General features: G+C 34.1%; 1 protein-coding gene across 1 annotated transcript; it reads right to left on the bottom strand.

The window, feature by feature from the left end:
- Nucleotides 1–6,073: 6,073 nt before the first annotated feature.
- Nucleotides 6,074–7,422, bottom strand: LOC114526744 (ATP-dependent DNA helicase Q-like 1). The gene is made up of 2 exons (XM_028548271.1): nucleotides 6,824–7,422; nucleotides 6,074–6,680 (listed from the first exon to the last, which is right to left on the bottom strand). The coding sequence occupies exons 1-2, from the start codon at nucleotides 7,420–7,422 to the stop codon at nucleotides 6,074–6,076; spliced, it is 1,206 nt and encodes a 401-aa protein (XP_028404072.1).
- Between the last annotated feature and the right edge of the window lie 7,091 nt (nucleotides 7,423–14,513).

Genomic DNA, 14,513 nt, shown 5'->3' with positions numbered 1-14,513 from the left:
TCTTTTGAAGGAAGTTACATTTAGTGACAGCAAAAAACAGTTGTATCCCCACAAAGTGTACTGTTACAAGAGTATAATAAACTCTTTGAAAGATCTTGTTAAGAGAACTCATTTTGTAGAGAAATGCAAATTGTGGCGGACAAGAGGAGACATTCGTACGATCCATCAGTTTATGTGTGATGTTTTCGAAGGACGCGTGTGGAGTGATTTTCAAGTTGTTAATGATCGGCCATTTCTTTCTGAACCTCAAAACTATGCACTTATGTTAAATGTCGATTGGATGCGGCCATTTAAACGTATGCAGTATGCAATCAGTGTCTTATACATGGTATTGATGAATCTTTCCTCGGCATGAGCGCTTCAAGAGAGAAAATGGTATTCTCGTTGGGATTATTCCTGGCCCAAAAGAACCTTCTGGAAATATTAATTCCTACCTCTCTCCTCTTGTCGATGAGTTGGTAATGCTATGGAACGATGGTATTTCAATTAAACATCCTGGAGCACTGTTTCGAGCTGCTCTTCTTTGTGTAGCTTGTGAAGTTCCAGCAGGTAGAAAAACCTGCGGGTTCTTGAGCCATAACTCAAGAAAGGGCTGTCATAGGTGTACTAAGCAGTTTGTTATTGGTGGTGTTTGTGAACCAAGTGATTATTTGGGTTTTGATGCTTGCGACCTTAGAACTAATACAACTCACCATGCGCACGTTGAACAAGTTTGCCAACAGAGCACGCAAGAAGAGAAAGCTAAAGCAGAAAGTGAACACTGTGTCCGTTTTTCTGAACTTTTTCGATTTCCATATTTCGACTCCGTCCGCTTCACCATTTCCAATGCATAACCTTTTTCTTGGTACTGCCAAACAGATCATAGAGCTGTGGCTTGATAATGGATTGCTAAATAGCAATAACTTAAAACATGTACAAGAGATGGTAGACAAGTGTAAAACTCCCTTCCGATCTCAGTCGTTTGCCAAGGAAAATTGAGAAATCTTTTGGAGGTTTCAGGGCTGAACAGTGGAAGACGTGGGTGCAACCTCGTACCCAGGGTCTTTCGTGGGGGAAAAGAAAGACCCTGGCAGCGGCTGGTCACGTGCCTCCCACTTTTTGGGAGGTAAATAGTGATTTTACTCTGGGAGGGGTGGCTGAGGAGTGAACTTATCTCGGTATGAAATTTTCATAAACGAATTCACAGCTCTGTTAAAAAAAAATGCAACATCCATGTATTTTCTCTGAGGAACAAAAGTCGAAAAACTATATTTCCGATTCGAATTATTCAGCACCTCAGGGGGAATTTGTTATGTCCGATATCGAATTTCAACGCTTCACTCGTGTCACTTTACTCGTGGCTTTCTGCGCGCCGATGGCTAGCAAAGACACACCGAAAAAACACTATAAAAAGGTTCCGGCGTTGACTCAAAATTCGCGCTGCGGACTTTGTAAATCTGTTGTTGATCCTTATCACAGTAAAAATTTATTTCGGAACACTAATCAGAGTGTTTTACGCAATGCTGAGAGTGTGCCGCAAGAAGATGGCCTTCCACATTTGATATGTCGACCGTGCGAAAGAAGATTAAATAATGCCATACAGTTTAAGAATACCATTCAAGAAACTCAACGATCACTATGGGAGAATTTGCGCTCGAAACGCTGTATTGAAGTTTCCCCTTCTACAGTAAAACCGCCCGCCAAAATACAAACTGTCGGTTTGCGTAGACAAAGTCTGGATTTTTAGTACCTCAAAAGATGACGTCCCTGTTACTGTAAGTAAATTTATTTTGTCTTCATAGCGATAATACATTTATGTTCGAACGACGTAATGGCATATTCTGCAACATTGAATTTATAAATATGTTAATGCTATCATGAATAATAATGCATGAGCTTTATGCAAATCCAGAATCCTAATGGTTGATGGTTCTATTCATTAGTGCTGCAGTGTGTCTGAAAAAAAAAGTTGTGCACTGTGTCTGAAAAAAAAAAGTTGAACCAATTTCAATAGAAATTAGCATCCTATTGTATTAAATTTCAAAGAGTTCACAAAATAAGATCTGGATGTACATATATTTATGTATATGTTGTCAACATAATGAAGATACTGCATATTGTGTAGGGTAAAGATCCAGACCATTTAGAAGATATTTTGAAGGGAGCAAATGAAGAACTTCTTCGAGTTGCCAGAAGAAGTGAACCATCAGTTTTGAGGGAAAGAAGTTGTGATGGAATGTCTGCTGAAGGTAATAATAAATATTATGAATGGTATTTATTAAAATTACTGTATACAGTAAACCTCAGCCATGAATATCAGCCATGGGCTTTATGATACAGATTATTAAGGGGGCTTACATTATTAACGAAGTTTAGTTTTGTATTTATGTGAATAAATTACAATATATATAATATTAACCTCATTGATCAAGATTGGATGGCAGAGGTTATGAATGAGCTATCAACACGTTGTCCAATTGTAAAGAAGATCCTGTCAAGCCTGCTGCAATACAGCTATAATGTTGGGAAGAAAACGCCTGCTATCAGCTTAATTTATGGCATCATAATGTTCTTGAGATGTCACGAGTTAAGCAGGATACAGAGGATAAATTCAGTCCTGCTTACACATGGGCAAGCATCAGTAAATGTAATTGTAAATGGGAAGCTCATAAAATCATTGTTGCTATTAATCTTGAACTCTTCACTTAGACAAGCAAAATGAACTGATACTCACAACTGAGTGTCTGGTTGACAGCATGTTTCATTACACACCCTTTAAGGGCCTGTTACACTGTGCCATTTTCCTTGCAACTTGCAATGCAATTCTACTCTTGAGAGATGTTAAGTTGGCCAATACCATATTTTATTGCATGCTTACATTTTGAACCCTCTTCAGTAATTAACATCTCTCAGAATTACAATTGCATTGCAAGTTGCAAGGGAAATTGCATAGTGTAATGTAGCCTTAAATTATGGATTATTCTACTCGTAAAGGGGAAGTGTATTATATTTACTTTACAATAGGTTTATATTGATCTAAATGCTATACATAATATTTTAATTCTAGTTGATTGACTGGCTTAACAAGTATGGTATATGCCTTGATCCAACCAAGAAGTATACAATACTTGATGATATTGGCAAACAATTTATTGATCGTGCTGCAGCTATGGTGAAGTCTGGCCATAAGTTTGTTTATGTTCTGGACAATATAGATTGGGAAGAAAAGGTTCATGACATGAGAACAGATTCTCAAAATGCCAGTGTTCATGCTGTAGCAACAAGCATTGTATTCAGTAGAGTACCTGTTGGAGATTTACCAGATAATGGACCTCAGCATGACTTAAAGGAATGTAATGTTACCAAGTTGGCAAAACTCAACCAAGCAGATAAGGAGTCAATTAGAAGTCGGTACAAAATACTAATTGCAAAACTTTTATTTGACCATTTCCCTGCCTTTAACAAATTTAAACCTTTTGTCCCACAAACCACCGACTGCCTCCATGCCAAGGAAATGGCAACAAAATCTGAAGTTATTACCATGCCAATCCTACTGAAAGATGAAAAAAAATATTCAGATTGTGTGGATGTCCTAGATCAATTGGAAAAATGGACATATGAAATTTATTCTGCTGCTGGTCTTTGTTCTTCCAGTGATTCTACCGCACAACCCACCTCACAATCTTCCACCTCTTCAGCTTCTGCAGTTGATAATATCCCTAAGCATTCATCCAGTGATATGGCCATGCCTGCTGTAGGATGTCGGTCCAGACCTGATCAACCTGCCTCACATGTACCACCCACTGCTTCAGATGACGATCCTTTGGTCAGAGTGAAAATACCATGCTTTGGGGATCAGCTCACTCGCGTTCGTTTTGCAGGTGCCAAAGACCTTCGTGCTGGATGCCATCAAGCTAATCAAAGATTTGACCATCTCTATCCATTTTGCATTGTGGACTGGCATACAAAAAGAAGCTTTTTGAAGGTAATGTATATTTTATATTGAAGATATAAAGTGTGCTGTATAAACTTCTTTTGAATCAACCCAATAATTTGGGCATTATGGGGTTGTGTGTCATATCAATTTTATTCAATGAAACTAAGTTGAACTGTCCTGTACCTAAATTAACCCATCAGTCATTGAAACATCACACATTCTAAGGAACCATAAACTGTAATAATTTATGTATGCACATTAAAGTAAGCTTATATTCTATATAATGGTATCCATTGAATATTAAGTTACTTTGAATTGCATCCAGAAATTATGTTTAAATTTTTGAGTTATATTTTTACTATTGCTAGTGCTGAACAATTTTAATTGTCAACAGGATAACAGTATTATAGTTTATGATTTAAAGAAAGTCTAATATACTTATTTATTTTTGTAGACTGTATTTAAGAGATTGTACAAAACTTCTGGAAGAGAGAAAGGTACCCTGCGATTCTTCAGAGAGAAGCTCAACCGCAGAAATGTTACGGTAGATGTGAAACACTACAAGGACTGTGAACAGTTCTTTGTTATAGTTGGAAAATGTTATCTTGTAGAAGCCCTTTTGGATTTTTTTCAAATGGCTGATGCAAAATGTTCCCCAGTGGTAAATGCTCCTCACAGTTTTCGTGTGCTTGACAATGCATACCAAAAAAGTTATATCATGAGCACCCTTGATAAGTTTCTGGATGAATACATTTTCATTGATGAAAACCAAATAGAGAGTTCTACAGTCAAGACAGATGACGTTTGGTGTTATGCAGTGAACACTTTAAGATCATTCATGCTACTTTTAGACTTTAAGGATGCTGTTGCAGCTGGCAATGGAGAACACTTGTCATTAATAAGAAAACAGTTGTTAATTCATTTCTTTTCGACAACTGGTTTTAACCAGTTTTCCATTGAAATGCTTGTTAACATATTGCAGTCTGAGGTCTTGTTGTCAGAAGCAGAGGCCTTTAACTGCAAATGGGCTGCCATTGTGAACTGGAATGGTGGTGCTGGGAAGAATATAGAAATAGACCTTTTCCAAGAGAACCAAAACTCTGAGATGAAGAAGCTCATCAGATCTATGGGTGCAAACAAGTCTGTCAAAGCAATTACTCGTGCAAGCAAAGCTTCTGCAGGAGTGTCCAAAGTTGTGGAGTCATTTCAGAAGCAGGTGAATTTACATAGAAGATCATCTGCACACTCCCACAAGTCCTCTGATAGTGATGAACGTTTGATCCTTGCTGATCTAAGAGGTATAAGGCCTTTTTCAAAAGTTGAGGAAAGATCCTTGGAGTCTTTTGTTGGGATATCCCATGATCCCACACATTTGTTTGATGAAGCCAAGTTTAGAGAATGGATTAAACAGCATAAGAAAAACATTCTCAGGAATAACTCAACATCAACTGGCACTGAATTAGACAGTTCTGACAAAGAATCATAAAGTTCTAATGAAGAATCAGATTGACATTGTGCTAAATTAAACAGGCATATTTTTGTCACAGTGCATATTTGTATTTGCATACATACGATAGGATTATACTGTATATACAATATTCTTGCACTATGATTGTCAAGAATGAACAATATCAATTTCCTAACTTTTTAATAGAGTAGAGCATGTACATAGAAATAATTCGTACAATGTTTAGGGCTTTATGGTAAACAGCACTTTTGAGATACATACTCGTGATTTATTTGTGAGTAATATATATATTTATATATATATATATATATATATATATATATATATATATATATATATATATATATATATATATATATTACATATATTACACGAATATGTATCTCAAAAGTGCTGTTTACCATACAAGAAATAGAGGATAGGCAATAATGTTCTTAACCTAAATTTGTCCCATCATTGGCACCACCACACATTCTGTACATTCACACTTTTGCTTGCAAATACTACAACAAACATGTTGTGGAAGAATAGGCTTCTCCTGTTCATAGTCAAGTGCTTTCAATAAAAGAAGTCTAATACAAATGTTATTATTGGAACAAAAAGCTCTCATCTCATCTTGCATACCCACTCTGTTTTTTGAAATATTTCGCTTGTTGTAGTACAAAGTGGCTGATGCAGGCTTGCCATCCCTACCAGCACGTCCAGTTTCTTGGAAATATGCCTTTATAAGTGCATGGAGGGCTTACATGAATGACATTGCGAATATCAGGAATATCCACACCCATCCCCATTGCAACAGTTGCAAACACAATACGGATGGTTCCTCTTGTCGAGCATAGCTGTTTGAGTATTTCATCTTTCATTTGACTGGTCTGTGGTGCATGAAATTGAGCAAACATTCTATTTGAAAGAATGGGAGGTGATCCAACTGGGAAATATTGTTCACTTACCAGCACATGTTCAAATAACTTATATGTGAGCCCACAAAATTTTAATGATATGTAAATAACTGTGAGGGGATATTCAATCTTCATCCTCAACAGATCCTTTGCCATTGGAATTAATATGGATTCAACAGCATCAGCATCATTACCATGTTTTAAAACTTTTTTATAAAAAATGTTTGCTCTGTCTGGATTTGCCATCACAATCTTGCATTTTTTTAATCCCAGTGACTCCTTTATGCATTTCATGTCTGCATGACTGGCTGTTGCTGTCATTGCAACAACAGGCACGTCTGGGAAAAATGCACATAAAGCACCAAGTTTGGAATAATCCTTTCTGAAGTCAGAACCCCTGCAAGTGTGTAAAAGTCATTATGAATACTCAAGGATAGTAAACAACACAATTTGACATGTGCACTATACCAAGTTTAGAGGGCAAGCAGCTTGCTTAAAGAGTATTTTTAAACATGCAGTGCAAATATCTTTGTAACTCACCAATCTAGAATACAGTGAGCCTCGTCTACGACAATAGCCACAACATTTTCTCTGTACGCTTTCGTTAACAATAACTCTCGACCATATTTACTCGTTACAAATGATTCAGGATGGGTAAAAATGATATGATAACAGCCATTCCGCAGCTTTTCTTCTTCGCAAAGGCTGAAATCCAATTCCATGTTTACAATGTTCTCTGTATCTTCTTCAATAATATCGGCGGTTGAGCCGTCCTTTACCGACAGAACAGAAGCTCGAATACCACTTAAGTTTAGCCGTGAGATTTGATTACTTATCAAAGCGTTCAATGGTGAGACTACAATAACGATCGTATTAACATCTTCAGGGATAAATTCTCTGGGCTTCCAACCAACAAAATTAAAGTCGCTGTCCAGTTTGTGTTTTGCAAACAACAACATCAGCACGAGATGAAATATCAAAGACTTGCCATAACCAGTCGGTAATACGCATAGGACGTCTTTTTGCAAAAAAACACTCTCTAGGCATATGACTTGCTTTGGTTTTAAAACGGTGTCGCTATACAGACTATTTAGAATTGCAAATTCCAAACATGAGAGAAAAGCAATAAATTCCAACATGGTTTCGAAGGTTTCGCTGTTCTTGCAAATTTGGAATATTATTGCTTTTAGTGGAAACATGTAATATGATACTCTACCGATACCCCCTAAGGCAATTAAGTCACGTGACCAGCCGCTGCCAGGGTCTTTCTTTTTTCCCCTACGAAAGACCCTGGGTACGAGGTTGACGTGGGTGCTGGTTTTTTTGCTTTTTTCTCTGTTTGGTCAATTTCCGATGGAGCGTTATTTGTGTTGGCTGCCATTTGTTGAAGCATGTGCGATCTTGTGTAGGCCATTGATAAAAATAAATGACGTTGAGAAAGCTCACTTTGCCCTTTTAAAGTTTTGCAGTGAATTTGAACGCCTTTACAAACCAGGAAACGTCACTCCAAACATGCACCTTCATACACATCTCGCTGAATGCACCCTCGACTACGGACCTGTCTACTCCTTTTGGTTGTTCAGCTTTGAAAGATATAACGGTGTATTGGGTGAATTCCAAACAAATAACAAGTCAGTGGAAATCCAAATTATGCGAAAATTTCTATGTGATCAAAGTGTTTACGCGCTAGACATTCCAGCTGATTATATAAACCATTTCCAACCCCTTTTTAGACAATTTTCAACTGCTTCTGTTGCTGACAACGCACAAATTATTGAAGACTCCAGGCTTGGTAAAAGGTTTTGTCAACCCAGAAAACCATTTGTGGTATTCGCTTTACTGTTACCAATTTGGGACTCATCATATACCTTCTTATCTGGATGATGATGACGTTGAAGCTCTTGCTGATACTTACAAGATTTTCTTCCCCACTCTTTCCTTGGACGATGTTCCCCGTTTATTTGACAAGTACGAGTCAATTCAGTTGGCTGGAGTTAAGTATTGTTCTTGTATGTCTCGGCTAAACCGCTCTTCGTATGTTCTTGCTAGATGGGCAGGGCGCTTTAATGGCGAGATCAATAGAACTGGCTCTGATTTGCGACCAGCATATGTCAAGTATTTTGTGAGGCAAATAATCTCATTTGGTGGTTCCAGGTACTCATTCTGTTTCGCTTGTGTAGTTTGGTTCCAGGCTCATCCGAATCGATATTTACTGGGACAGTCTACTGTATCTCCTCAGTTGTGGTGTCGAAATACTTTTGAGCCTTTTGGACCATCTTCATTTCTGCCCGTCCAGAGAATTACTGACAAGTTTGTTGCTGGATACGGCGAGGTTGATCAGGAGACTGTTATGTATGTTTTGCCACTGCAAGCAATATCTCGAGTGTAAACAATGCTTTACAGGTGTCGTATTTTGACGAGTTTCAAACCGACAATTAATTGTGTTAACGTTTAAAGTTTATAAATTATTTGCTTTAAAGGGAAAGTGGTACAAACATGACACAATATTACCATTGTTATTAATGAAACAAATGGGAATGGGTGTAAAAACAAAAAGGTTTAAGCGGGTCGGCTTCAAGGAGATTGACGAATGAAATAAAACAAAGAGGTGGGATAAATAATGATTGGTCAATTTTGGAAATCCTGGTCCCTTTCCCAATTATAATAGAATTCAATGAATTAAACGATGAAAAAATTTAGCACACTTTGCAACAACACAAAAAGGTGGTTTCAGAAAAAAAATTGTTGGAAAAAGGAAAAAAAAGTATATAAAACAAAAAGGAGGTACTGGATCCTTGGCTCCAATGTTGGCAATGCCTCTTCTTCCTTCATTAATGGGGAAGTAATGAAGTTTAACGCGATCTGTTTTGTTAGCAAGTATTTCATGACCGATGACATTGATAAACTTGGAAAAAATACATAGACAATTCTCTGGGTGCATATCCTGCTGATATTTTACCACTTAGTGATTTACAGTTTTTGGAAGGAAAGCAGAAAAATATCAACAATTTTGGAGTACATTTGCAACGGAAAATAATTTACAATTGATTCATGTTAATAACAAATTTATTCAAAACATGTTTACTGTAACATGCAGGATGTGGAGTTTATTATATCTTTGGAATAAATTGTTATTTCTGGAGGAAAATGAAATATTTTTTTGTGTGATGGGTAAAATTAAAAAAAAAGAACAAGTAAGAAAAACACTTGAAAATGAAATGAAATTATTTGAAATATCCAAAAACAATTTTGACATTAAATCATTATATGAACAAAAATGTAAAAAAGTAGAAAATAGTCAGAAATGTAAAACTTTTATTTCATTAATAAAAAGAATTAAATTATATACAATGTTGTGTCTTCATTTGGCATTATTTTTGTGCGAAATCATGCATTTGCATAACTGTCAGGTTTCCCATCAAAAAACAAATACAAATTCTTTTTATCTTTAATGTCATTATATATTTAATTGAATCTTCTTTTTTCACTTCCTTTGCTTTTAGCCATTTGGTAAATTGGTTTTACATCTGTATGATTGATAAACACACAATGATGATGACTATTTTTTTTAATGTTGAAAGGACGTATTTATACCAGATATCTTGGCAGACAAATATCAATGACATGTCAAGGTGATGACTATCGCAACAAACTAAACTATTCAAATTTCTTTGATTTTCTGATGCTGTGCATGATGCAGTCGCTGAACCAACATGAACCATTAGATCATCTAGGATTAACAATGTTCTTACACCAAATTCATTTTTTATATCATCGATTGTTAGGATACCTTTATCACAATCAATAAACTTTATATCTTGAAGGTCGCTTTCATTTTGTTTTTCTCTAATTTCTTTTTGAATTTCATCGTAAATCGGTTCAAATGTGGTATAAAAAAAGACGATTTTATCAGGTGTCGAGTCAATAATTTTGTCGATGTTTGCAATTAGCTGTTTTATGAAATATGTCTTTCCACATTGTGTTGGTCCTGTAATGCACATTGTAAACGGATTGGAAAGGGGTAGCGTTACATTGGTTATCTCGTTTCGCTAAAACAAAAACCAAACAGAAATTATTTATAAGAATTTTCAATAATGTATCTTTTATTAAATGTGAATTTGAATTTTTTAATTTCGGGTAACACCATTACCTGTTGGCGATTATTTCGTGTAATTTTTCGATTATAATAAATATCGATAATTTGTTATTTATTTTCCACACACCATTTTATTGATTCAAAATTAATTTTCGCTACAATTATCCTTTTCCATTTCATCTGTTAAGTCGTCAAGAAAATTCCCAGTTTGAATAATATTTTTGTTTTTTTCAGTTTCAACAAAAAAAACAGAATAAGTATCATAATACAATACATTTCCACCTAAGTTCTCTAATACATTATATAGTTCTAATCGAGCATAAGTGATCACAAATGAAGCAACAACAACATTTCTATTATCCAAGTGAACAGATGTTGACATTTTTTCCTATGTGTTGTTTGCACACAATTATCCGGTATAAAATCAATTGATGTTACATCGACGGTATTGTATTATTGTATTATTGTATGGGGATTAATAATTTGCATAATTTCATATATGAATTAATGAAATCAACAACAACGCTGTTATCATTTTGTGCCAATTTACCCCATAATGCGTTTAGTAAAAATTTGGCAATCGTTCGTAATGCGGGATCTTTTTGCACTAATTTCTCTTTATTCAATTTTATTTTTTCAATTCTTTCATATTCATTTATGAAGTGATTTAAAAGATTATCATTAATGTTTCCCTCTTCATCAAAACATTCTTTTGGAACTCTGCTACTTTCTTGTTTTATCTTTAAAACGTGTTCACATATTCCCCGAAAATCTCTGCTGACCGTGTATAATCATATACTTCTTCAAAAATTTCAATTATTTTATATCCCATGCCAATTGCTTTTTTAACTTCAACACTTGTCCATGTTCCATAAAGATAGCGCTCGTCGACAGAATGTGAACAACTTATCGTTTTCTCAATTGTACATTGATGACACAGAGCAAAAATTAATTTCCCCTCAAAACAGAACGGCAAAACAGGAAAAAATAATGATCTTGGTGGTAATATTTTACATTTTATCAATCCGGTCATGTTATTAACATCAATGGATTTACATTGTTCTCGCAAGTAAATGTCAGGATGACCAATTGGAAATTTATTTTTCTTTTGCACATACAAATAAAGAGATGTAAAATCATAATAATACCGGATTTTTTCACCTTACTTCACATCGTAATTTAAAAAAACAGGGCATGTTCGCCCACCAAAAAGGCTATCTCTTGGCTCAAGTGGTAAAAAGTTGAAATATTTTAGTTTCTCATGTGCAACTTTTTTTTCAGTTAACTTGTTTTCAATTAGAAAGTCACATTCCCATTTTTCAATAACTTTATATCTATGTGATAACATTAATTCTGTGAATCATCTTGTTTTTTCTCGCAAATTAAAAAACTTTCATTAGTTGTACTATTGAAACCTTCGAGCTCAAAACATTTTTCACATCCATGAAAATAACATCCGTGAAACTGATATACAGTGTTTGTGTTTTCATCAAAGCCATCAACATGTTGCCCACAAATTTGCTTTTCACCATTTCGATGCATTTTTGAGTGTGTTAAATTAGGAATAGAATTTAACCAACATAATGCAATTAATGATTGATTGGTATTCCCTCGATATCCTTGTTTTGGAATTAACGCCATTTGATGTTTTTTTAAAAAGTTTAACTTAAAAACCTTTAATGCAACACTTGCGATTGTTAGCATGGACGAATCGTAAAACGGTCAAACATTCGCAATTTCATTCATTAAATTTGAAAAAATTAAACATCCATTTCGAGGAATATTAACATCCGAAACACAATAATAATAAATCTCATCACGAAATACATATGTTGATTTACATTACTTATTATACCAAGAATTGAATGCCTTTCTTTCTTCATCACCCATTTTTGTTAGGTCAAAAAATCGAACATAAATCGTAAAATAAATAGGGGTGATACCCTTTGGTTAAATCTTCAAAACCTAAGCAAGTTGGAAATTTAGCTAACGACATATGCAAAAACAAGTAACTATCAAGAAATGTCGCATTAACAAAGGGTACATTTAATTACATTACCTTATTCCAATTCATTATAACATCGGGAATTATTTCCTGTTCATTAATTAATTTTCTTAATAAAAAAATTGTGTCAAAACGACTTCCATTGTGTGCAATCCAAATACTATTTCTTTGTTCAATTATAAAACTAATTAAGTCTGAAATAATATTATCTCCATTATTATCAAAAACATACTGTCTATATCCGCAAACGCAATTTGAACAATTTGCTTTTTTAATAAATGGATCTGCAAATTTTTCAGCATTCTCATCTTTCTTTTCACATCCTTCAAATTCCTGTTTTTCACAATATTGACAAACTTTTTGAACCACAGCATAGAAGGGGATCATTTCATCATTTTCATCAGTTTTTGTTTTGAAGTAAAAAAAAAAAAATGCCGGAAATGTCGCTGTATTATTACTTTCCCTAAGTGGTTTCATGAACACTTATAATCTTTTTCATATGTTTTACACTTAACGCAAAATGATTTCTCGCAACTGTGATAATAAAATTTACGCCTATTCTTTAAAGAAGGATCGTAATTTCATTTCTTTCATTTGCAATTTTTCTCCCTTTAGCTTCAGGCAACTTTGCTTTGAAGATATCACCCTTTTTTATTGAAATAAGTCTGAATTTTTTTCCACTCAATAGAGAAATATACCATTCAATAATTGTTTTTGCAACACCGCCTTTATTAATAACTGAAATAATGTCATAATTCATACTATTATTTCCATTATCAAAATGCATGAAAATTGATTTTAAGTGATCGTAATGATCAGTATGACTTGCCATTGTAAAAATCAAAGGATATATCACATCATCATCCTTTTTATAAGTACATAGAAAATAATGATTCATCATTATATTATCAAAAAAAGGCCCTTCATTTCATGCATTCCGCTTTTAAAACTTTATAAGTTTTTCCCATCGTTTTTGTTCTTTTGTATCATTATCTAAATGAGAGAGCGAGCAAACCATTCCTCTTAATTTTCATCAACCTTCATAAATTCCCAATTAATAAACGAGGATAATTCTTCAAATTCCAATTCAGCATGTTGATAAGTTTTATTGCAATCGCTCGTGCAATTTTATTATTTGCCATAAAAATATAAAGAACTCATCTGAACTTGCCATGACAAAAAATGTTGGGCAAATGAAGAAATAAAAACAAGATTTCATTTAAAATATTTTTTGAAAAAAATTACAATTTTAATCTTTCCAACACCACTTTCATTAACAAAAGGTACATTTAATTACATTACCTTTTTCCAATTCATTATAACATCGGGAATTATTTCCTGTTCATTAATTAATTTTCGTAATAAAAAATTGTGTCAAAACGACTTCCATTGTGTGCAATCCAAATACTATTTCTTTGTTCAATTATAAAACTAATTAAGTCTGAAATAATATTATCTCCATTATTATCAAAAACATACTGTCTATATCCGCAAACGCAATTTGAACAATTTGCTTTTTTAATAAATGGATCCGCAAATTTTTCAGCATTCTCATTTTCTTTTCACATCCTTCAAATTCCTGTTTTTCACAAATTGACAAACTTTTTGAACCACAGCATAGAAGGGGATCATTTCATCATTTTCATCAGTTTTTGTTTTGAAGTAAAAAAAAAAATGCCGGAAATGTCGCTGTTTATTACTTTCCCTAAGTGGTTTCATGAAACACTTTAATCTTTTTCATATGTTTTACACTTAACGCAAAATGATTTCTCGCAACTGTGATAAAATTTACGCCTATTCTTTAAAGAAGGATCGTAATTTCATTTCTTTCATTTGCAATTTTTCTCCCTTTAGCTTCAGGCAACTTTGCTTTGAAGATATCACCCTTTTTTATTGAATAAGTCTGAATTTTTTTCCACTCAATAGAGAAATATACCATTCAATAATTGTTTTTGCACACCGCCTTTATTAATAACTGAATAATGTCATAATTCATACTATTATTTCCATTATCAAAATGCATGAAAATTGATTTTAAGTGATCGTAATGATCAGTATGACTTGCCATTGTAAAAAATCAAAGGATATCAATCATCATCCTTTTTATAAGTACATAGAAATAATGATTC

Source organism: Dendronephthya gigantea, unplaced genomic scaffold (assembly GCF_004324835.1).
Source record: "Dendronephthya gigantea isolate DGI-Jeju-01 unplaced genomic scaffold, DenGig_1.0 000041F, whole genome shotgun sequence".
Classification (NCBI taxonomy): Eukaryota; Metazoa; Cnidaria; class Anthozoa; order Malacalcyonacea; family Nephtheidae; genus Dendronephthya; species Dendronephthya gigantea.
The sequence above is the reverse complement of the archived record's forward strand: the minus strand, read 5'-3'. Positions and strand labels throughout refer to the sequence as shown.

Bases quoted from the DNA above. Each gene is read 5' to 3' on its own strand.
- LOC114526744 (XM_028548271.1), bottom strand. From the start codon at position 7,422: ATGTTGGAATTTATTGCTTTTCTCTCATGTTTGGAATTTGCAATTCTA. The intron at 6,681-6,823 runs GTGAGTTACAAA...ACACACTTGCAG, and splicing joins GCTCACTGTATTCTAGATTG to GGGTTCTGACTTCAGAAAGG.